The sequence below is a fragment of the Microcaecilia unicolor genome, chromosome 12 (genome assembly GCF_901765095.1).
Source record: "Microcaecilia unicolor chromosome 12, aMicUni1.1, whole genome shotgun sequence".
Lineage (NCBI taxonomy): Eukaryota > Metazoa > Chordata > Amphibia > Gymnophiona > Siphonopidae > Microcaecilia > Microcaecilia unicolor.
The window spans coordinates 103730570-103756373 of NC_044042.1; the positions used below are offsets into that span (position 1 = coordinate 103730570).

The 25804-nt window shown below is 47.7% G+C and overlaps 1 protein-coding gene across 1 annotated transcript in view; it reads right to left on the bottom strand.

The window, feature by feature from the left end:
- Positions 1–202: 202 nt before the first annotated feature.
- The window catches only part of ZNF281 (zinc finger protein 281), a 139130-nt gene continuing 113528 nt past the window's right edge, over positions 203–25804 (bottom strand). The window contains exons 5-6 of the mRNA XM_030221590.1: positions 6275–6393; positions 203–3388 (exon numbers count right to left, since the gene is read on the bottom strand). Of these exons, the coding sequence (XP_030077450.1) occupies positions 1748–3388; positions 6275–6393 (1760 nt within the window). The 3' untranslated portion in view covers positions 203–1747. The remainder of the gene's footprint in view (positions 3389–6274; positions 6394–25804) is intronic.

Here is a 25804-nt window from a genome sequence, read left to right on the forward strand (position 1 = left end):
TGTCTAAACAAGAGCTCAGACAAAAAGACTTAAAAATAAGACAGAACTCCTATATGAGAACGCCCATTCATGCTCAGAACGCCCTTATGATCTTTCGGAGCTGTGAGAGAGCAGAGTTCTTGTTGACAGCATCAGAAGACATTATCCACCAATGAAACGGATTTTCATCCTGTTTGTTCATGGAGAAATTCTTATATTCAGTTAAACAAAAATATCAAATCACAGCAGAAAATGACAACCTGGCTTTATTGTGCTTTTCCTTTAATAAAAACACCAATGAGAAGACTTCTTTGCTCTAAGGAACAACATCTGGGGTCTATTTAGACATGCTCCAAAAAAAGAAGGCAGGGAAGGAGACATTTTATGATAATTCCATTAAATAAGTGATATAAACTGGGGTTTCCATAGTTTTTTAACTTAACACTCTTAATCCCAGAGTATTGCTGGGATTAAGGACTTTCCCCATGTACCTGCTAGAAAGTGATGTCTGTGATCCAATGACTTGCCTACAAAATTCACTGCAAATTTCTGCGACAAATAAGCAGCTAGTAACAAGAGAGGGTGAACATTTCAAACTGCACTGATAACTAATTTTCCTGTAATTATCACAAAAAGATAGATATTTAGGCAAAAAAGGCTGTAGTATAGCAAACTGATCCCAAGCTACCTTGTGCAGAAAACACAGATTCATGTGCATAAGAGAGAGTTATGTGCATTTTAGCTAAAGAGAATAATTATACAATTAGACTTAATTTTCCACAGACAATTTACTGACAAACATCATAATACTTGAATTTAACAGTACACCATAAAACATTGCTTGATTTGCAATTCCACAGCATTGGAAAACTGCAGCTATGACAGAAGTATACCAGCATGTACAGTATTCATTGTTTTATTACAATTTGACTACAGAGTTGGATACAAATACCCTTTGTTTTGTTTAAAGACTTAAATGAGGTATATCAAAGCAAATTCGTATATACATAATCTCAAAAGGGTCTGTTCCCTCACCTGCATTAAAGCTATTGCTCTGGACATGTGACCCTAGGTCCAAGAGAACAGTTTTCCTGCAAATCTGAAGTTAATGATGCCTGGAAGACCAAACGTAAAAGTGGCAGGGGGAGGAGATGGAAGAGAGGGCACATGGGTTGGATAGGGCAGGGTTAATACACTGCTAACCATGTATAGTTTGTGAACATCTTAAGAGGTCATTTCTTAATCCAGTCTACTACTGTAAGAATTCAATGTCAGCCATCACTGAATGACTCATTTTCCTTCTATGGGCTAGCACATCAAATTCACTGCTCGGAAGCCTAGTGAGGTTTTAAAATTTTCCTGAGAATAAAAAGATTGCAATAATCCTTAGTGCCAAGGAATTAAGGTTTTTAAGTTTTGATTTGTTGTTTTACATTTTCATTTTAGGGCTATTCCCCGATCATTTACAAGCGCAATGTCTTTTGTAAATATTTATCACTTGAATGAAAAATCTCAGTCATTGTTTTATTTATTTATTATCTTTTTGCACCTACCTATTTTGATTAAAATTCAAAATACAAACTAACCTATCAACAGGCTAATATTAACAACTAAATACAAAAAGGTTGCATTGGAAGGGCATCAGGTACATTTAACTGGATTGTGTTAAGGAACATTCTACATGGCAGTGTTATCAAAATAAAACAAAAATAAAATAGTAAGGTAACAAACTGATACTGAGACATCAAGCCTGGTCACACCTGGGACCTCACCTGTAACTCTGACTGGTTGATGTCTTTACTCTTGTACTACCTGGCTCATTTACATTGGACATGTTTGCGTACCCTGAGAATTCTGACACTGAAGTCCTTAGTCTATGCTCTGCGTCTCCATTAGAGTTAGTGTTAAAGGCCACTGGAACCCTACTGCTCGATTTAAACTGAGAACCAAAAGCTTGTGCAAAGTTCTCAATCTGGTAGGTGGTTCTAGGCCCCATGTCCTTCTGGTGGTCTAGCCGGCTACCTAACTCCTGAGATGCAAGTTGAAAGCTGGAAGTTGTTGCCAAATTCTTCTGCTGTTCTTTCTGGCTGGTCAGTTCCTGAGATGCAATCTGGTAGTTCGAGGAAGATTCTAAGTTCTTCTGTGGATCTAGCTGATCAGTTAACTCTTGTGAAGGAGTCAACTGTTGATGCCCTGCCTCCAAAGGAGACAAGGAAAAACTGGGCTGGGGACCCACCAACATCCCAAAATGGGGTTTTGGCAATGTGGCTGGCAAAACAGAAGTAACAGACTGACTGAAACCACACTCCAGGGGAGATGTAGTGTATATTTGCTTGTCTGGAAATAAAGTATGGTTAGAGAGAGTTGAAGACAAACTAACAAACTGTAAACTAGGTCCTAGAGGAAAACTAGCACTATGGCTTGTTCGCTCTAAAGCTTGTTGGAGGTATTTGGAGTACTCGTGTAACATGTTCACTTTGTCATTTGGTGGTGACTGTGAATCAGAGCAAACATTCTCTTCATGAACCAACTCAGAGTTTTCTCCTGAGGCGTGCAAGTCTACGTGATGCTCATTCATGCTGAAAGGAACCTCATGCTGGCCCTCTGATTTGTGAGAATAGTGGTCCAAAATACTCTGCAGCACTTCATCGGGAATGCCAGATTTGTCATGGCACGACTTTATTTCAGTATTTAGAGGTGAGGAATCAATGAGAGCCAATGGGGATTCCCCATCCATAACACTGGCAACAGCAGACTGAATGACAGACTGGGAGACCATGTGTCCTACATTCACTCCATAGGCACTATTACTGCTGGCAGCTTGCAAATATCGTCTTTTCTTCAGGAACTGCATGGCATCATCGTAATTGCTACTTGTGTGACCTTGTTTCCCATCTGTGTTTTGAAGAAGACCGATAGCTTCCACACTGGCACTGGCCATATCCAGTGAATTACTTGCCTTTGTCAAGAGTTTTTGCCCAGATACTCCCAATGCAGACGATACCATGTTAAGTTCATGTTTTTCTGTATTTTTTCTATTTACCTTTTTGAAGACTAGTTTTGGCACCCTTGCGTTCAATTCTTCTGTACCAGTGCCAACTAAACCACCACTGGAAGACACAATGGGAATCTCCACTGAGTAATTTGGCAGGATTAAGCTAGGTGCCACATGTGCCTCACTCATTTTGCTTCCCGATTTGTGTTCTTTATTATCAGTCAGTGCATTCTTAGATTTACTTTTCCTTCTTCCAGAGGAACTTGCAATTCCATGAGGTAACTCAAAACTACCAGACAAATGATCCAAGCTGCTGGGGTTGGACGACCCAGATTCCATGACAGCACCTCCTTTTCCTATGGTTTCACCACATGTTCGTTTGTGCTTCAATAGTCTATCGGTTCTTGAAAAATACTGTCAATAAAAATGCACAATTATCAGTGACAGCTTCACAGTTACTTCTAAAACACGTGTCAAAATAATTTTACAGACAAAAATTTTGTAATTGCTTATTTCTCTGTGAAAGAACATAAAAGCTATAACATGTATAAAGGCTATATACAATTATCCAGCACAAGATGAGTTTTATAAACGAATCTAAAGTAAACTGGCCATTTGCAGATCATAAGAAAAGCCATACTGGTCAGACTAATGGTCTATCAAGCTCAGGATTCCACCTAATATGGTGGTTAATCCAGGTTGACAGAGCCTGGTAGAGACCCATTCTTTGTTATTTATTCCCAATAAGAAGAAGTGGTGTTCAGCAGGAAGAGGCAATGGAACACCTTTCTTACTGATGAGCCAACAAACCAATCTCTGGCCCTACATTCTCCAGCTGTTAATGCTGTCTTGGGCAAACTATTGGCAGGGCCATAGTCCCAGTAGCCCACCCCATTTCATTGCCTCTGCTACCAGGCTCGTGATTATTAATGGACCTGTCCTCCAGAAATCTGTCATAGTCCTTCTCAAAACCTGCAATATACTACCAGCGTTGACAGCATCCTCTAGTATTAAATTTCCACAATGGTCTCAATATTCACAAGCACTTACGTATACGGCACCAAAAGTATACATTTCACTTTATTTGTTATACCGCATAAAATTAAAAACATCTAAGTGCAACTCGCCTGGACCGGATGGTATTCATCCCAGAGTACTGATAGATCCATTGCGTTAACTCATGTTGGTTAAATCTGTTCTATTCGCTTGCATTTTGTAATCTGCCTTGAGCCTCCCCAGGTAATGCAGTACAGAAATGCCTATACTTGATTAGATTACAATGGGGACAATGTTGGTCTGACGAGACTAAAGTAGAAATTTTGGTCTGTGATATGTGGGGCACACATCCCTTTGACAAAACCTAGCAGTGTCAGTACTATGTTGTAGGAATGCTTTGCAACAGTGGGGACAGGAAGGCTTATGAAGATTGAGAGAAAAATACAAAGTACAAGCAGATCCTGCAGGAAAGCTTGCTTCAGTCTGCCACAAACCTGGAAATGGGCAGAAGATGCATTGAAAGCCATAATGGAGCAAAGAAGAAAGTGAATGTCTGAGTGGCTCAAAGCCCAGATGTCAATCTAACAGAAAATCTATGGCAAGATGGGATACTTCCCTAAGCACCCGTACCATCTATACTACGGATTCAGAACCCTAGTATAATGAAGATCTGCATTTATTGAGACGTCAACTATGACACTGAACAAGAATGGAGAAACGTCATACAAACTTTACACTGACAAGCTACAAAGAATATACCCACCAATGTAAGACTGCTATTATAGCAGCCAAACACGCAAATTGCAAAGGCCTCACATTCCTCTAAATTATATAAAATACTGAAGTCGCTGACAGTCTCTCCAAGTTTAACAGGAGATTCCACTGTTCCCCATCAGCTCAGGACCTTGCTACTACTTTTAAAAATACTTGTCCTTCAAGGATCATTCGGATCAGCTCACATCAATTCATTGCACCAATCTGCTAACATGGCTCATCCTATCTTGAGCAATGGTCCTCTCTAATTTCACTGCTCCAGGAGTCAATGTGATCTCCAAAACACTGATTACAATGAAAATTACAACAGCCCCCCACATGATCCCATCCCATTGGCCTTAATTAAATGCCATGCTGACACTCTGCTACTCCTTATTCACTCTATGATCACAGCACACATCAGAGCAAAAATCAAGGATCTGAAGTTCGGGCAACTCCTCTCTACAAACTTCTGGTCTACAGCAGATCTCCCATATATATCGAAAATTGCAGAAAACACTGTCCTAATGCAACTACTAATTTTCTTAAAAAAAATGAATATACTACATCCGCATCAGACTAGACACTGCCCACACCATAATACAGAGACCACACTGACAGGCATAACCACATTCATTTTGTACCATCTAGATCAAGGTAAAACAATCCTCGTTCTTTCACTTGACTTGATGTCAGCATTTGATTTGGTTGATCACACTCTTCTCCTAGAACTTAGTAAGGAGTAACAGGGAGTGCCTTAAAATAGTTCTGTTCATATCTTGAGAACAGAGTGGCTACATTTCTCTGATATGTACGAAGAATCCCAGCAAATACTGAATGCAGCACTGGGAAAAAAAAAAAAAAACTTAGGGGAGCTTAGTAATGTGACTCTCAGTACCAACGCAAGAGAGACAAGCGAGTTATACTACACAGTCACATAGAACAGCCTATATGCCTTCAGTGAAAGCTCTGGAAAGGTGTCCTATTTCAGCATTGTCAGATTACATCACCTTTGTGTGAACAGGTGTGTTCCTCCTCTTTAGGCGTTATGACAGATCTTAATGAAAACCCCAACTTACATATACATGCCCGGTTAAAGGTGGGGGTTCAGGATCACCATCCCAGACCTTAAGTTTTTAGCCTTTTGCTATTTAGAACAGTCTCCCCTTATCCCACAAAATCATCACTATTTATCTCCTTTCAGACTCTAGGTGCTACAGTATAAATGTGGGAACGGGCACACATTAAGGAGTAACAAAGTTTATTTCTTCATAGAAAGGCTGGTGGATGCATTGTTCTGCCTCTCAACAGATAGTGGAGGCAAACACAGTAATTTTACAAGGCAGGGGACAAGTAAAGAAGATCCTTATTACGCAGAAGCGAAAGTGCAGCCAACAATTGAATACGGTCTGAAGTACTGCATTAGAAAGGGAACATGGGCTGAGTAGATCGGTTATTGGTGACATAGTCCTGTTTCTTCAATGCTCCATATTTTAAAGGATGACAAGCTTGCTCTTTTAATACATCATTTAGAAAAATACACTCCCTTACCTGCTGACAGGTATCACATTTATATGGCTTTTCTCCACTGTGCGTCCTTTTATGTCTCTCCATATGGTACTTCTGGATAAACTTCATATTACACTGATCACAGCTAAATGGCTTTTCCCCTTTAAAACAAAGATAAATGTACAGGGTAGTGTGGCATAAAAAGAAATACAGACAAAACAAAGGATGGCAATATTCAGCCCACAGCATGTTGGCTGCCACAAGCTGAATTAGATATGGATATTTAGTGCCAGTACATATTCGGGCACCGGAACTGAATATTCAGGTCTTCGACAGTCCATGAAGTTATCCAGCTACCACCGATATTCACTGGATACCTGCATTGGTAGTCGAACAAGACTTAAGTATGCAGTCATACTTGCCCAGTTATTCAGACACCTGCACTGAATATCGGCAGCGTTTGGATACCTTTTGGCTCGGTGTCTGCTCTGCCAGACCCACCATGGCACTAAAAGGACAGTACTATAATGGTCAAACGATATTCAGCAGAACTATCCGATAAGTGCTGCTGAATATTATGTGAGAGCTGGTCAGCAGGAGTTAACTGGGCAGCAGCCATTCCGGCCTGGTTAACTCCCACTGAATATCGACCCCAGCTATTACATTTTAAAAAACAGTTCTGGAATCTGATTTTAAAAATGTGAAGCACGAATTTATCATGCTGTGTATAGTGCATCACCCATATGTAAAACTATCTACTCTTCTGTATCTTTCACAAATACATACAAGGAGCTGGGAGACTGCATCAGAACTAGGACACATGTTTTCTCTATATTACCTAAACAGCAGCAAACAATCTTCTTCTGGGTACAAGGTACCTGACTACGGGAAAATTAGGATCTTACCTTGGTAATTTTCTTTTCTTTAGTCATAGCAGATGAAGCCATTACTTATGGGTTGTGTCCATCAACCAGCAGGGGGAGATAGAGAGCACTCAACTTTTCACAGTGCCTCATGGCCAGCCAGCTCCACTGCCTCTTCACTATTTGAAGCTTCCAAAGCAGTATGGCAAACCGCAATGGGGAAAATAAGACCTTTCCTCACAACGAACGATGGCCCCTTAACAAGGGCATGAACTCAAAAGGAGGGCATGAACACATCCTCCTGGAGGGAATAAACTCGTCCTCCAAAACATAAACTGGAGGGAATGGACTCATCCGCCTATAAGTGAACATGAATCCTGAAAACTGTTTTCCAACTTTCTCCCAAGGAAGGAACTTCAGGAAACAAGAACAGAACCTGAAACAGATTCACAGCATACAGACAATCATACAGGGCTCATGGCTTCATCTGCTATGACTAAAGGAAAGAAAATTACCAAGGTAAGAACCTAATTTTCCCTTCCTTGTCATCAAGCAGATGAAGCCATTACGTATGGGATGTAACAAAGCAATCCCTATATAGGGTGGGAACAGGTCACACCACGCGCTAGCACTTGTGCTCCAAAATGCGCATCCCTCCTAGCAGCCACATCAAGCCTGTAATGTCGGGCCAAAGAGAGCTTAGAAGCCCATGTTGCTGCACTGCATATCTCTTGACGAGAGAGTGCTCCAGTATCAGCCCAAGAGGAAGAAATCGCTCTGGTAGAATGCGCTTTAAAGGCTACAGGCGGAGACCGGCCGGCAAGCAGATAAACTGAAAAGATAGTTTCTTTGAGCCAGCGGGCAATAGTGGCTTTAGACGCTGGAGACCCTCTGCGAGGACCTGATAGCAAAACAAACAGATGATCATAGATCCTGAAAGAGATAGTAACTCGCAGATACTGCTGCAGAGTCCTGCGCACATCCAACAGGTGCAACTGCCCAAAAGATTCTGGAAACTCCTCTTTATCAAAGGAGGGCAAGAAAATAGGCTGGTTTAGGTGAAACGCTGAAACCACCTTAGGCATGAAGGAAGGCACGGTCCGAACTGTGACCCCGGACTCTGAGAATTGCAGAAATGGGTCTCTACAGGACAGCGCCTGGAGCGCTGACACCCGTCTCGCTGAAGTAATGGCCACAAGAAAAACGGCCTTTAGTGTCAAATCTTTCTCCGATGCTCGCCGAAGCAGCTCAAAAGGAGAAGCCTGCAGGGCCTTCAAAACTAGCCCCAGGTTCCAAGCTGGACAGGGAAGGCCGGAGCCGAAGCACCCCCACTAAGAAACCGTGCCACATCCGGATGAGCAGCTAAAGACACACCTTCAACCTTACCACGAAGGGAGGCCAACGCTGCCACTTGCACCCGCAGGGAATTATAGGCCAAGCCTATTTGTACACCATCCTAGTGGTTAGGGTGGTGGACTTTGGTCCTGGGGAACTGAGTTCGATTCCCACTTCAGGCACAAGCAGCTCCTTGTGACTCTGGGCAAGTCACTTAACCCTCCATTGCCGGATGTAAGCCGCATTGAGCCTGCCATGAGTGGGAAAGCGCGGGGTACAAATGTAACAAAAAAAAAAAAAAAATCTTGCAAAAAGTCCAGAGTCGGCGAGACAGGAGCCCACATGGGTGTGATCGCTTTTGAAGCACACCAAGACTCAAACTGGCACCAAATCCTGGCATAAGCCATGGAAGTGGAAGGCTTGCGGGCCTGCAGGAGAGTGGAAATGACTGTGTTTGAATAGCCTTTGTCCCTCAATTGCGCCCTCTCAATCGCCATGCCATAAGACCAAAGCGGCAGGCGTCCTCCATGGCTACCGGGCCCTGTGACAACAGATTCGGTACCAGAGGTAAAGGAAGGGGAGCCCCCACTAGCATGTCGGAGGTCCGCATACCAAGGCCTCCTGGGCCAATCCGGGGCGATGAGGACCAATTCTCCTTGGTGCAGCCGAATCCGCAGGAGCACGCGCCCTATCAAGGGCCACGGAGGGAACACATATAGTAGGCCCGAAGGCCAGGGCTGAGTCATGGCATCCAACCCTACCGAGCGAGGATCTTTCTGTCTGCTGAAGAAGCACGGGACTTTTGCATTTGAACTTGTCGCCATAAGATCCATCACGGGCTTGCCCCATTTGGCACATATCTGCAGGAATACTTCGTCTGCTAGTTCCCATTCTGCTGGATCGATCTGATGCCTGCTTAGATAATCGGCTTGCATGTTGCTCTGACCTGCAAATGTGAGCTGCCGACAGAAACTGAAGATGCAGCTCGGCCCAGTGGCAAATCTGTTCAGCCTGCGCGGCCAGTGCTCTGCACTGAGTACCGCCTTGTCGATTTATGTAGGCCACTGCTGTCGTGTTGTCTGACATCACTCTGACAGCCAATCCTTCCAGGGTCACTTGAAAGGCCAGAAGCGCCTGAAACACCGCTTTCAACTCCAGGCGGTTGATGGACCATTCAGACTCCTCGGGTGTCCATAGACCCTGGGCATGCTTCCCCTTGCAATGTGCGCCCCAGCCCTTCAGGCTGGCATCTGTCACTACTAGACACCAATCGGGGAGTGCCAGCGGCATTCCTCACCGCAGCATGCTGTCTGAGAGCCACCACTCCATGCTGAGTCGGGCCGCAGGGAGCCAAGAAAGTCTGCATTGATAATCCTGAGAAACTAGAACCATCTTTGAAGTAGGGAATACTGTGGAGGTCTCAGGTGCGCTCTCGCCCAGGGCACCACTTCCAATGTGGCTGTCATCGATCCCAGCAGCTGGACAATGTCTCAAGCTCGCGGGCAGGGCATCCTCAGGAGCAGACGGACATGATTCTGAAGCTTGCACCGCCTTAGCTCGGGTAGGTATACATAGCCCGAGTCTGTGTCGAACCTGGCCCCCAAATATTATAGAGATTGCGAGGGGGTCAGGTGACTTTTGGCCATATTGACGACCCAGCCTAGAGATTGAAGTACTGAGACCACTCTGGCTGTAGCTTGATAGCTCTCTGTTACAGAGTCTGCTCTGATGAGCCAGTCGTCTAGGTACGGGTGAACCCTGATACCTTCTCGCCTGAGCAAAGCAGCTACTACCACCATTACCTTCTAAAAGGTTCGGGGAGCTGTGGCGAGGCCAAAAGGCAAGGCCCGGAACTGGAAATGTTTTCCCAACACCGCAAACCTCAGAAACTTCTGGTGCGGGGGCCAAACTGGTATGTGCAAGTAAGCTTCTTTCAGGTCTAGAGACGTGAGAAACTCTCCTGGCTGTAACGCAGCAACGACGGAGCGCAGGGTTTCCATGTGGAAATGCCGCACTCTCAGGGACTTGTTTAATTCTTTTAAGTCCAGAATAGGGCGAAAAGACCCACCTTTTCGTGGCACCACAAAGTAGATGGAGTATCGGCCGTAGCCGTGTTTGGCGGGAGGTACCGGAGACACAGCCCCTAACTGAATCAGACGTTGCAAAGTCTCCTCTACCGCCGCCCGTTTGGCGGCAGAACCGCATCGGGACTCCACAAACACGTCTCTTACTGGGGCGTTGAATTTTATTCTGTAGCCATCTCTGATCAGGTCCAGACCCCACTGATCTGAGGAAATATTGGCCCACTCCTCGGCAAAGAGGGGAAAGACGTCCTCCGATGACAGGAAGCGAGGAGGGGGCCGGCGCACCATCATTGAGAGGGTCGCCCCTGAACTCAAGGCCTAGAGCCAGAGGCTGCGGAACGCTTGTCCGAGCGAAAGGAGTTCCTCTGCTGAAAAACGGGCACGAGAAGTGAACCCGGCAGAACGCCCCGGGCGGTATCTTCTAGCTTCACGGAAGCGAGGTCTATAAGAGGAGTGGACTGCCTGGCCCTTGGAGGAAGGCCTCGGCCTATCTTCGGGCAAGTGCTGGGGTTTAGGATCTCCCAGGCCTTTAACAATGTTTTTTCCAACTCCTCACCAAATAGGAGTAAGCCTTGAAAGGGCAACTTCACCAACCTTTGCTTAGAGGCCATGTCCGCCGCCCAATGTCGTAGCCAAATAAGACGGCGAGCCGCCACTGCTACTGCCATTTGCTTAGCCGAAGCTCTGACAATATCATAAAGGGCATCAGCCAAAAAGGACAAGGCCGACTCCAGCCGCGGAGCCACATCCGAGAAGGGCTCCGCTCCATCTCCGGGCTGTTACACTGCCTGTTGCAACCACGCCAGGCAGGCTCTAGCAGCATAACAACTGCATGCAGACGCCCGAACAGTAAGACCTGCAATTTCAAAGGACCATTTAAGTGCTGCTTCCAGCCTACGGTCTTGTATATGCTTCAGGGCAACTCCTCCTTCCACAGGGAGGGTAGTTCTCTTTGTCACCGCAGTGACTAGGGCATCTACTTTAGGCATTGCAAAGCGAGTCAAATGCTCCTCACGCAGAGGGTATAATTGCCCCATAGCCCTGGAAACTTTCAAACGTCCCTCGGGGTCAGCCCACTGAGCGGAAATAAGCTCTTGCATGGAGTCATGCAAAGGAAAGGCTCGAGCAGGCTTTTTGGTACTAGCCATCCTAGGATTCACAGAGGAGGCCGTGCCACTGTCAGGCTCTTCAATAGAAAGGACCTGTAGGGCATCCGAAATAAGCGCTGGCAGCTCATCACGGTGGAAAATCCTCACCGCGGAGGGATCATCCAGATCCTGTGGTAATTCTGCACCTGACTCTGGCTCTTCAGACCACGAAGGCCTGCCAGAACTCTCCGAATCCTCATAGCCCGACCACGGGGGGGAAAAAGGAGGTGCACCACAATCTGAAGGGGAATTAGCCCTTCTACGCTTTTCTTTATGCCAATTATCAGGGAAAATAGCCTCAGCGGGCAGTCCCAGGCCAGAATCCACCGGGGGGGACAATAGAAGGGGCCTCAGACGACCCTTGAGGGAGAACTCTTTTCAGCATGTATGCTTTATGCAATAACAACACAAAATCAGGGGAGAAAAACTCGCCCTGGGCACCCAGATCCCGTCCGGGGCTAGCCGCTCCCTGAATAGCCTCAATTCGAGGTTCCCCCCCGGGCTCAGGGCTCTCCGTCTCTACGGAGGCTGCGCCATGCGGAGAATTCAAAATGGCGTCCGCTGCCAGCTCTGAGCGGGAAGAATCATCGCTCGCCATGCTTGGGCCGGCTCTTACACCTTTATAGCACGATTTACAGAGCCCCGCTGCTGATTTGCGCTTGCCACACCAGGAACAGCGCTTTACATTCTCTGCAGCCATTGCCAAAAACGGCTGGAAAATTCAAAATGGCGGTTTCGCGCCAAAAACGCCCCGGATCGCGGGCCCACCCCGGAGGAGTTAGAAAACACTCTTACCTCACCGGACCGAGTATCACAGCTCCGGTCCCATAGAAGAATTAAAGGAAAACCTCTGTTCCATTTTTTTTTTTTTTTTTAACGCTGTGAGGAAAGCAGAGATAGTAAGAACTCCGGAGGCTCAGATGAGTGGGAAAGGCATGGAAAGGTGAACCAATGTGCCTGCATCCACTGAGTGGGAGAGGACAGGGAAAAGCAAGCTAATATGTCCACATCCACGGGGGCATGGGTAAGGCAGGGAAAGGGCTAACCTATGTGCCTTCAAAGTGAAGCTGCTATAGCCTCTAACACCCCGGCTAACAACTGGCAAGCCAGGAGCCACCCCCAGGCAGATTTTTGATGGAGCTCTAATAAGCTGCAGCCACCCTGCTTGGGGAGACAGAGAATACTGAAGAGGCAGTGGAGCTGGCGGGCCATGAGGCACTGTGAAAAGTTGAGTGCTCTCTATCTCCCCCTGCTGGTTGATGGACACAACCCATACGTAATGGCTTCATCTGCTTGATGACAAGTAATCTCTAAATTCCTGATCCCTCCAAGGACTTGCAGCTGTCCAACAGTATCAGAAAATAATATGGAGACAAAATAAATCTGTTATCAGTGTAATATGAGTTTGCTTCCACATTCTTTCCCTTCTATATTCAGTCTACAATAAATTCTCTCTTTTTTACACTAACAACAAGGGGGTAATTTTATAAAGTAGGAGCTCACATTTATAGACACTAAGCACTTTTCTATACTTGTCTCTTTCACAGCGCGTAGTTTGCAGGTGGGCATAGGTGGCATCTGGGCACTATACAATTACATGTAACTTAGAGAATACTGTAAGTAACCCACGTTATCAGCGGAACACAGGCTTCAGAATTCACATCAGCTCTACGGCTCAAGCCTAAGGGCACACACCCTGTAACACTAGAAAGCAGAATATGTGCCAATGAAGCGTCTCTACATAGGCACCCTTTTTAAGAAATTACCCCCTAAGAGCAGAAGAAATGCCATTTTGGTCCATCAAGCCCAGTATAATGTCGCAGACAGTGATCAATCTAAGTATCAAGTAAATAACAGGATCAAACAACCGACTCATTCCTTGATGCTCACTCCCAGAGATAAAAGAGGAGGAAAAGTCCATAGTCTGTTATTGAGATGGACATGAGGGAAGCCACTGCTTGTCCCGGGATTCGTAGCATGGAATCCTTCTATTTGGGTTTCTGTCAGGTACTCGTGACCTGGCTTGGCCACTGTTGGAAGCAGGATACTGGGCTACATAGACCCATTAGTCTGACACCCAGTATGGCTAATCTTCACCACATCCTCTGGCAACAAATTCCATGGTTCAATTGTGCAGAGCGAAAAAAAACATACTTTCTCCCATTTGTAGTTCCTTCAGACCTATGTATCCACAGTAAGGCACTTGAGAACAGGGGTGCAATGAATGCAGGTGCACTGCCCTAGCAATACCTTCTGGAAAGACACATTCTAACTCTACCTGCTCCTTCCTAACTCCTGTGCTCTAGAGTGAACTCATCAGCCCTGTGAGATTTGCCAACTTTGCAGGGATGGTCCGAGGTGATTGTCTCTTTAAACTGATGCCTAAAAGACCACATCAATAAACCTAATCAGAAGGAACTGAGTACCTGCAAATCTATCAGAAGTAAACAAACAAACAAACAAACAAACAAAAAAACCCAAACCCACAACTGACTTGAAAATGGCTGCTCCTGCTCTAGCCTATATTACCTGACATCCTTACCATCAGAAGAGAATTATGGACATTAGTTCACTTGACTATCTGGAAATAATGGTCAACTAAGTTGTAAGTGATGTCTTTTGTGCTTTTTTTATTTGTCTATAGATTTATAATCCACAATCCCAGCAGATAATTTTTGTCTGAGTTATTTATTTATAGAATTATCTTTCTCTCACCAGAGTTTAGAATGGTATCTAATCATGCTTTGAATATAAATTGTGCTAGCAAACTTTAAAAACTGATTTACACACTACTCAATTCATCACATTGACTTTAGTAACATTCTGCACCCATTTCAAGCAGGTTTCCGACCCAACCACAGAACGGAAACCCTACTCTCTCCCCTCTATGATCTCATCCATACCTCCTTGGAACAACTTTCTTCAGTTATCTTGGTATCTTTAGACCTGCTTTCAACCTTGTCGACCACACATTTCTGCTTTTTCAATGCCTTCACTCTATTGGTATCTCAGGCACTGTCTTCTCTTCTAGCTATCTTTCTGACTGCTCCTACCACCTCTCGTTCAACCAAGAGGCCACCCATTCTGCTCCAATTCAGCGTCCCTCAGGATTCCATTCTTGCACCTGCTCTAATTAAATATTTTCTTAGTCCCACTTCTTACTGTTACCCAGAATCACGTTTTTACTCCCTTCTACTATGCTGATGACATTTAGATTTTCATTCTGGTCACCGATTCATCCTCAGTCACCACCCTTAATAAATGCCTCTCCAAGGTTTCTGCATGGCTCAAGTCTGAACATTGGCTCAAATGTATCAAATTCAAAATACTGTTAATGGTCTATAAATCCAGATTCCCTTCTGCGCCCCTATATCTCAACAGGTTACTCAACCCTTACTCTCCCCTCCGCTGCCTCAGGTCTGCTGATAACAATCTCCTTACATTATCCCCACCGTCCCTCATCCGCCTTGACAACACCTGAGACACTGCTTTCAGTTACTTGGGTCCACGTCTCTAGAATGACCTCTCTCGCCATATCCATGATCAACCCACCATTTCTACCTTTAAACGGGATTTGAAGACTCCTCTTTTCACTGCTTCCTACTCAGTTGTATCATAATTTCTGGGTACTTGTCTTCTCTTTTTTTATTTTCCTGCTACCTTCCTCCTCTTTTTTCCCCCTTGTCCTCTCCTACTTTAAGTGATCCCTCTGTTCCCTACTTTTAAAGTTTTATTATTATTTGTAAACTGCTTTGAAGCCTGCACCAGGTCCATTCCAGTATATCAAGTTTGTATAATTAAACACAAATACATTTTAAACAGTCCTGAGTTTTCAAAAATCACAGCTTCTTATAGGGCTCCTTTCACTAAGTTGTGCTAAAAAGTGGGCTTATGCAGGTCTTTCCTGCACACTAAGTTTTCATTTTCTAGGCCGTACACCAATGTTGCCATTAGCAGAAATTAGCGCAAGAGCCCCTAACCTCCACCTACAAAAGTAGGTGGTAAGGACTCACATGCTAGCCTAGTGCTAATCAGTCTGTGTGCTGTAATGCCAATGTGCTGATTAGCACAGAAATACCTACTCTCCTCCCCCAGACACTCCACCTCTGCGAAAAAAATTACATTTTTTTTTTAAGCACGTGGTTTGCGCACACACACACACACACACACACACACACACACACACACACACACACACACACACACTGTGAACTTACTGCAGGGTGCCTCAGCATGTCCCACAGTAAGCAAGAACTAGTGCTTACCACATCTTAGTAAAAGGATCACATAACTCAAGAAAGAATTAGCTACAACTAAAAAAAGAATCCAGAATTACTCAATTCCCTGCCAATTTACCACCACCTCTGCCACAGAGAATGCAACAACAGAGGAATAGATGGGTCACAGAAGGCTCAGGTAGACTAAGATATGTGACACAGAAGCTCTCACCTTCCCAATCTTTGCCCCGTCAAATTCTTTTGCTGCGCTGCATCATTATGATGCTGAAAAAAGAAGTACCGAGGCTATGAAAGTAGCACAACCCAAGAATCATCCCCCCAAAAATGACAGATTGGTGAAAAGCAGAAAACTCGGAGACGCCATTATCAGAGACATTAACGTAGGAACACACAATGCAGATAGAAAGAAATGAGCACAAATGCTCGTAGTCTAGGTAAAAAAGTTCAAGACTTGCAAGCCCTAATGTTTGAAAAAAACTTGGATATTGTTGCTATTACAGAGACGTGGTTCCCATGAATGGGATGTAACTATACCGGGCTATAATCTTTTTAGAAAGGATAGAGAGGGCCGAAGGGGTAGAGTGACACTGTATGTGAGAGACAATATCAGAGCGGCTGAAATGCAGGGGACCTGGGGAAAGGAAGCAGCTTTATGAATCGTCCTGGAAAGAGAACATGGAACCTGTATCCACACGGGGATTATCTACAGACCTCCGGCACAAACGGAGAAGCTAGACAAGGATCCGATAGAGGATATTCAAAAGATTGGTATGAAAGGGTAGGTGCTACTGTTGGGAGATTTCAACTTGTCTGATGTGGATGGGAACGTCCTGTCTACGGAATCGGAAAGAAGTAGAGAGATTGTGGACGCCTGTCAAAGTGCCTTGCTCAGACAAATGGTGACGGAACCCACAAGGGAAGGGTCGATGCTGGATCTAGTGCTCATGAATGGAGGAAATGTTTCCAATATCTGGATGGGTGCCCACCTATATAATAGTGATCATCACACCGTATGGTTTGATATAAGGGCGAAGGTGGAGTGTCGACGCACAAAACTCAAAGTACTGGATTTCAGACATACTGATTTTGATAAAAGGAGCTGTTACATAGTAACATAGTAGATGACGACAGAGAAAGACCTGCACGGTCCATCCAGTCTGCCCAACAAGACAACTCAAATGTGCCACTCTTTGCGTACATCCGACCCTGATTGATATCTGCCACTTTCACGGCACAGACCGTAGAAGCCTGCCCAGGACTAGCCCCACCTCCCAACCACCAGCCTCACCCCCCCCCCCCCCCCCCCCCCCCACCAGCTCTGCCACCCAATCTCCGCTAAGGTTCTGAGGATCCATTTTTTCTGAACAGGATTCCTTTATGTTTATTCCACACATTTTTAAATTCTGTTACCGTTTTCATCTCCACCACCTCCCGCGGGAGGGAATTCCAAGCATCCACCACTCTCCCTGTGAAAAAATACTTCCTGACATTTTTCTTGAGTCTGCTCCCCTTCAATCTCATTTCATGTCCTCTAGTTCTACCGACTTCCCATCTCCGGAAAAGGTTCGTTTGCAGATTAATACCTTTTGGAGTGGGAAGGCGTAGGAGAAGTGGAACATCAGTGGTCAAAGCTGAAGGCTGCTATAAATATGGCGACTGATCTTTACACAAGGAAAGTAAACAAAAACAAGAGAAACAAGAAGCCTATATGGTTCTCCAACCAAGTAGCTGAAAAAATAAGAGCAAAAGAGGCTTTGTTCAAGAAATACAAAAGAATGCAACAAGAGGATCACGGAAAAGATTATCGGATTAAACTTAAAGAAGCGAAGAGGGAAATACAGCTAGTGAAAGCGCGAGCGAAAGAAAAAAATGGCTACAGATGTAAAGAGAGGTAACAAGACCTTTTTCAGATATATTGGAGAAAGAAGAAAAGATAGGAATGGAATTGCGAGACTGAAAGATAATGAGAATGGTTATGTGGAGAGTGAGGAGGAAAAAAGCGAATGTGCTAAATTACTTCTCTTCAATGTTCAGAGAGGAAAATCCTGGTGAAGGACCAAGGTTGGCTGCCGAAGGAATATCTGGGAATGGAATGGATATGCGCTGTTTACGGAAGAAAGGGTTTATAAACAGCTTGAGAATCTGAAGGTAGAAAAGCTATGGGGCTGGAAGGGGTACACCCCAGGATACTAAGGGAGCTCAGCGAGGTCCTGGCGGGACCTCTTAAAGATTTATTTACTGTCTCTAAAGATCTATTAAATAAAGGTTCCACGAGATTGGAGACGAGCAGACTTGGTCCCTCTTCATAAAAGTGGAGACAAGGAAGAAGTGGGAAACTACAGACCGGTAAGTCTCACGTCAGTGGTAGGAAAAATAATGCAGTCACTACTGAGAAAAAGGATAGTTAACTTTCTAGAAGACAACCAGGCTTAATTTCGAAAGAGAAGGACACCCATCTTTCGACACAAATCGGAAGATGGGTGTCCTTCTCACAGGGTCACCCAAATCGGCATAATCGAAAGCCGATTTTGGGCATCCCCCAACTGCTTTCCGTTGCGGGGATGACCAAAGTTCCCGGTGGCGTGTCAGAGGCGGGACTTGGGCGTGCCTAACACTTGGGCGTCCCTGACGAGCATTTGGACGACTTTACCTGGTTCAGTTTTTCTTACGACCAAGGCACAAAAAGGTGCCCGAACTCACCAGATGACCACCAGAGAGAATCGGGGATGACCTCCCCTTACTCCCCCAGTGGTCACCCGACCTCAAAAAACAACTTTAAAAATATTTTGTGCCAGCCTCAAATGTCATACTCAGGTCCATCGCAGCAGTATGCAGGTCCCTGGAGCAGTTTTAGTGGGTGCAGTGCACTTCAGGCAGGCGGATCCAGGCCCATCCCCCCCTACCTGTTACGTTTGTGGTGGTAAATGTGAGCCCTCCAAAACCCACTGTACCCACACCTAGGTGCCCCCCTTCACCCGTAAGGGCTATGGTAGTGGTGTACAGTTGTGGGGAGTGGGTTTGGGGGGGGGGGGGTTGGGGGGATCAGCACACAAGGTAAGGGAGCTATGTACCTGGGAGCTTTTTATGACGTCCACTGCAGTGCCCTCTAGGGCGCCCGGTTGGTCTCCTGGCATGTCAGGGGAACCAATGCACTACGAATGCTGGCTCCTTCCACGACCAAAGGGCTTGCACTTGGTAGTTTCTGAGATGGGCGTCCTTAAAGCGAATGCTACATACCTGTAGAAGGTATTCTCCGAGGACAGCAGGCTGATTTTTCTCACTGATGGGTGACGTCCACGGCAGCCCCTCCAATCGGAAACTTCACTAGCAAAGGCCTTTGCTAGCTCTCGCGCGCCCATGCGCACCGCGTATGCGCGGCCGTCTTCCCGCCCGAACCGGCTCGTGTTTGTCAGTTCCGTAAGTAGCAAGACAAAGACAAGGGAAGACACAACTCCAAAGGGGAGGCGGGCGGGTTTGTGAGAACAATCAGCCTGCTGTCCTTGGAGAATACCTTCTACAGGTATGTAGCATTCGCTTTCTCCGAGGACAAGCAGGCTGCTTGTTCTCACTGATGGGGTATCCCTAGCCCCCAGGCTCACTCAAAACAACAAACATGGTCAATTGGGCCTCGCAACGGCGAGGACATAACTGAGATTGACCTAAAAACTTATCCAACTAACAGAGTGTAGCCTGGAACAGAATAAAACATGGGCCTAGGGGGGTGGAGTTGGATTCTAAACCCCGAACAGATTCTGAAGCACTGACTGCCCGAACCGACTGTCGCATCGGGTATCCTGCTGCAGGCAGTAATGAGATGTGAATGTGTGGACAGATGACCACGTCGCAGCTTTGCAGATCTCTTCAATAGTGGCTGACTTCAAGTGGGCCACTGACGCAGCCATGGCTCTGACATTATGAGCCGTGACATGACCCTCAAGAGCCAGCCCAGCCTGGGCGTAAGTGAAGGAAATGCAGTCTGCTAGCCAATTGGATATGGTGCGTTTCCCCACAGCCACTCCCCTCCTGTTGGGATCAAAAGAAACAAACAATTGGGCGGACTGTCTGTTGGGCTGTGTCCGCTCCAGATAAAAGGCCAATGCTCTTTTGCAGTCCAATGTGTGCAGCTGACGTTCAGCAGGGCAGGAATGAGGACGGGGAAAAAATGTTGGCAAGACAACTGACTGGTTCAGATGGAACTCCGACACTACCTTCGGCAAGAACTTAGGGTGAGTGCGGAGGACTACTCTATTATGATGAAAGTTGGTGTAAGGGGCCTGGGCTACCAGGGCCTGAAGCTCACTGACTCTACGAGCTGAAGTAACTGCCACCAAGAAAATGACCTTCCAGGTCAAGTACTTCAGATGGCAGGAGTTCAGTGGCTCAAAAGGAGGTTTCATCAGCTGGGTGAGAATGACATTGAGATCCCATGACACTGTAGGAGGGTTGACGGGGGGCTTTGACAAAAGCAAACCTCTCATGAAGCGAACAACTAAAGGCTGTCCTGAGATCGGCTTACCTTCCACACGGCAATGGTATGCACTGATTGCGCTAAGGTGAACCCTTACAGAGTTGGTCTTGAGACCAGACTCAGACAAGTGCAGAAGGTAGTCAAGCAGGGTCTGTGTAGGACAAGAGCGAGGATCTAAGGCCTTGCTGTCACACCAGACGGCAAACCTCCTCCATAAAAAGAAGTAACTCCTCTTAGTGGAATCTTTCCTGGAAGCAAGCAAGACACGGGAGACACCCTCTGACAGACCCAAAGAGGCAAAGTCTACGCTCTCAACATCCAGGCCGTGAGAGCCAGAGACTGGAGGTTGGGATGCAGAAGCGCCACTTCGTCCTGTGTGATGAGGGTCGGAAAACACTCCAATCTCCACGGTTCTTCGGAGGACAACTCCAGAAGAAGAGGGAACCAGACCTGACGCGGCCAAAAGGGAGCAATCAGAATCATGGTGCCCCGGTCTTGTTTGAGTTTCAACAAAGTCTTCCCCACCAGAGGTATGGGAGGATAAGCATACAGCAGACCTTCCCCCCAATCCAGGAGGAAGGCATCCGATGCCAGGCGACCGTGGGCCTGAAGTCTGGAACAGAACTGAGGGACCTTGTGGTTGGCTCGAGATGCGAAGAGATCTACCAAGGGGGTGCCCCACACTTGGAAGATCTGGCGCACTACTCCGGAATTGAGCGACCACTCGTGAGGTTGCATAATCCTGCTCAACCTGTCGGCCAGACTGTTGTTTATGCCTGCCAGATATGTGGCTTGGAGCCACATGCCGTAACGGCGAGCCCACAGCCACATGCTGACGGCTTCCTGACACAGGGGGCGAGATCCGGTGCCCCCCTGCTTGTTGATGTAATACATGGCAACCTGGTTGTCTGTCTGAATTTGGATAATTTGGTGGGACAGCCGATCTCTGAAAGCCTTCAGAGCGTTCCAGACCGCTCGTAACTCCAGGAGATTGATCTGCAGATCGCGTTCCTGGAGGGACCAGCTACCTTGGGTGTGAAGTCCATCGACATGAGCTCCCCACCCCAGGAGAGACGCATCCGTAGTCAGCACCTTTTGTGGCTAAGGAATTTGGAAGGGGCGTCCCAGAGTCAAATTGGCCCAAATCGTCCACCAGTACAGGGATTTGAGAAAACTCGTGGACAGGTGGATCACGTCCTCTAGATCCCCAGCAGCCTGAAACCACTGGGAAGCTAGGGTCCATTGAGCAGATCGCATGTGAAGACGAGCCATGGGAGTCACATGGACTGTGGAGGCCATGTGGCCAAGCAATCTCAACATCTGCCGAGCTGTGATCTGCTGGGACGCTCGTACCCGGGAGACGAGGGACAGCAGATTGCTGGCCCTCGTCTCCGGGAGATAGGCACGAGCCATCCGAGAATCCAGCAGAGCTTCTATGAATTCGAGTCTCTGTACTGGGAGAAGGTGGGACTTTGGGTAATTTATCACAAACCCTAGTAGCTCCAGGAGTCGAATAGTCATCTGCATGGACTGTAGAGCTCCTGCCTCGGAAGTGTTCTTCACCAGCCAATCGCCGAGATAGGGGAACACGTGTACTCCCAGCCTGCGAAGCGCCGCTGCTACTACAGCCAAACACTCTGGGCGCAGAGGCGAGCCCAAAGGGAGCACACAGTACTGGAAGTGACGTGATCCCCGACGAAATCGAAGATACTGTCTGTGAGCTGGCAGTATCGGGATGTGTGTATAAGCATCCTTTAAGTCCAGAGAGCATAGCCAATCGTTTTCCTGACTCATGGGAAGAAGGGTGCCCAGGGAAAGCATCCTGAACTTTTCCTTGACCAGATATTTGTTCAGGGCCCTTAGGTCTAGGATGGGACGCATCCCCCCTGTTTTCTTTTCCACAAGAAAGTACCTGAAATAGAATCCCAGCCCTTCTTGCCCCGGTGGCACGGGCTCGACCGCATTGGTGCTGAGAAGGGCGGAGAGTTCCTCTGCAAGTACCTGCTTGTGCTGGAAGCTGAAGGACTGAGCTCCCGGTGGACAATTTGGAGGCATGGCGGCCAAATTGAGGGTGTATCCTTGCCGGACTATTTGGAGAACCCACTGGTCGGAGGTTATGAGAGGCCACCTTTGGTGAAAAACTTTCAACCTCCCCCCGACTGGCAGATCATCCGGCACGGACACTTTGGCCTCGGCTATGCTCTGCTGGAGACAGTCAAAAGCTCGCCCCCTGCTTTTGCTGGGGAGCTGTGGGGCCTTGCTGAGGCGCACGCTGCTGACGAGAGCGAGCGCGCTGGGGCTTAGCCTGGGCCGCAGGCTGTCGAGAGGGAGGATTGTACCTACGCTTACCAGAAGAGTAGGGAACAGTCCTCCTTTCCCCATAAAAACGTCTACCTGAAGAGGTAGATGCTGAAGGCTGCCGGCGGGAGAATTTGTCGAAAGCGTTATCCCGCTGGTGGAGCTGTTCTACCACCTGTTCGACTTTTTCTTGTCCGCTCGGCAAGGGGAGTCCGCAATCCACTGCTGGATCCTATTCTCCAGGTCGGAGGCACGCAGCCATGAGAGTCTGCACATCACCACACCTTGAGCAGCGGCCCTGGACGCAACATCAAAGTTATCATATACCCCTCTGGCCAGGAATTTTCTGCACGCCTTCAGCTGCCTGACCACCTCCTGAAATGGCTTGGCTTGCTCAGGAGGGAGCTTGTCCACCAAGCCCGCCAACTGCCGCACATTGTTCCACATATGTATGCTCATGTAGAGCTGGTAAGACTGGATTTTGGCCACGAGCATAGAAGAATGGTAGGCCTTCCTCCCAAAGGAGTCTAAGGTTCTAGAGTCCTTGCCCGGGGGCGCCGAAGCATGCTCCCGAGAACTCTTAGCCTTCTTTAGGGCCAGATCCACCACACCAGAGTCGTGAGGCAACTGAGTGCGCATCAGCTCTGGGTCCCCATGGATCCAGTACTGGGACTCGATCTTCTTGGGAATGTGGGGATTAGTTAGAGGCTTGGTCCAGTTGGCCAGCAATGTCTTTTTTAGGACATGATGCATGGGTACTGTGGACGCTTCCTTAGGTGGAGAAGGATAGTCCAAGAGCTCAAACATTTCAGCCCTGGGCTCATCCTCCACGACCACCGGGAAGGGGATGGCCGTAGACATCTCCTGGACAAAGGCCGTGAAAGACAGACTCTCGGGAGGAGAAAGCTGCCTGTCAGGGGAGGGAGTGGGATCAGAAGGAAGGCCATCAGACTCCTCGTCAGAGAAATATCTGATGTCCTCCTCCTCCTCCCACGAGGCCTCACCATCAGTGTCAGACACAAGTTCATGAACCTGTGTCTGAAGCCGTGCCCGACTCGACTCCGTGGAAACACGGCCACGGTGAGAGCACCGAGAGGTAGACTCCCTCGCCAGCACCGGCAAAGCTCCCTCCACCGACGTCGTCGGGGAGTCTTCCTGGGAGGTGGCCGCAGCCGGTACCGCAAGTGGTACCGATGTTGGAGACCTCACCCCGGGCAAAGGGCCAGCCGGCACCTCGCTCGACGGTACCGGTGGCGCAAGCACCCCCGGTACCGGAGGAGAAGGGCGCAACAGCACTCCCAGAATCTTTGGAAGAACGGCCCGGAGACTCTCGTGCAGAGCGGCTGTAGAGAAAGACTGGGAAGCCAATGCAGGCATCGAGGTCAGAGTCTGTTCCGGGCGTGGAGGTGGTTCCGGGCTGTCCAAGGGGGAGCGCATCGACACCTCCTGAACAGACACTGAGCGGTCCTCCCGGTGCCGATGCCTACTGGGTGCCGACTCCCTCGGCGACCCAGAGCTCTCGGTACCGAGGCGGGAAGGAGACCGGTGTCGATGCTTCTTTGATTTCTTCAAACGAAGCATGTCACCAGAGCTTCCCGGTACCGACGAGGACGTAGAATCCAACCGTCTCTTCCTCGGGGCCGAGGCCGAAGAAGGTCGGTCTCGGGGGGGCTGTACCGCAGGAGCCCTCAGGGCAGGAGGAGACCCACCCAAAGGCTCACTGCCACCAGCAGGGGAATGGACAGCCCTCATCTGCACTCCAGTCGAAGCACCACCGTCCGACGACATCAGCAACAGTGGAGGTCCCGGTACCACCGACGTCGACGCAGCCTTCCGATGTCTCGGTACCGACGATGCAGAGGGTCGAAGCCTCGATGCCGAGGTCGAAGACTTTGATGGTGTCGATGCACTCGATACGTCCCGTGCTGTTGTCGACGAAGAGCCCGAGAACAACGCGTTCCACTGGGCCAATCTCGCTACCTGAGTCCTCTTTTGTAAAAGAGCACAAAGACTGCAGGCCTGCAGGCGGTGCCCAGCCCCCAGACACTGAAGACACGAAGTGTGCCTATCAGTGAGCGAGATTACCCGGGCGCACTGGGTGCACTTTTTGAAGCCGCTGGGAGACTTCGTTGACATGGGCGGAAAAATCACACCGGCGAAATCAAAATTCGCGATGATGACGAAAGGCATCAAAAATAAGGGCGAGAAAACTTGTACCGAGGCCAAAAAAAGGCCAATCCCGAAAGCGAAAGGAAACTTACACTGGGGGAAAAACTAGACACACGGGAAGGGACAAGACCGAAAGGTCTCTCTTTTTTTTTTTTTAAGCGAAATCGCGAAGACGCACGAGGGTCAACTTGAGGGGCACAAAACGGCGGCAAAAACACGACCGTCCCGAGCACGGACAAAAGAAGACTGACGAACACGAGCCGGCGCGGTGCGCATGGGTGCGCGAGAGCTAGCAAAGGCCTTTGCTAGTGAAGTTTCCAATTGGAGGGGCTGCTGTGGATGTCACCCATCAGTGAGAACAAGCAGCCTCTGCTTGTCCTCAGAGAATTTCCATTATCGCAGAAAATCAGAAACGACCAAGTCTAAGGGCGACCATCTCTAGGGAACACCTAAATGACAAGATTTGGGTGTCCCCGACCGTATTATCAAAACGAAAGATGGACGCCCATCTTGTTTTGATAATACGGGTTTCCCCGCCCCTTTGCCGGGACGTCCTGCGAGGACGTCCTCAGGAAAACTTGGGTGTCCCTTTCGATTATGCCCCTCAACGGGTTACAGGGCAAGAGGCAACATGGTTTTACCAAAGGAAAATCCTGCTAAACGAATCTCACTGACTTCTTTGACTGGGTCCACACACAGAAGACTCGTGAATAAGCTGAAAGGGTTGAAAGGACCAAAAGTGGTGAACTGGATAGAAACTGGTTGACCGACAGGTGGCAGAGGGTGGTGGTAAATGGAATCCGCTCGGAGGAAAGGATGATGAGCAGTGGGGTTCCTCAGGGGTCGGTGCTGGGGCCCACTTTGTTTAATATATTTGTGAGAGATATTGCTGAAGGGTTGGAAGGAAAGGTTTGCCTTTTTGCGGATGACACAAAGATAGCCAATAGAGTGGATACCCTGGAGAGAGTA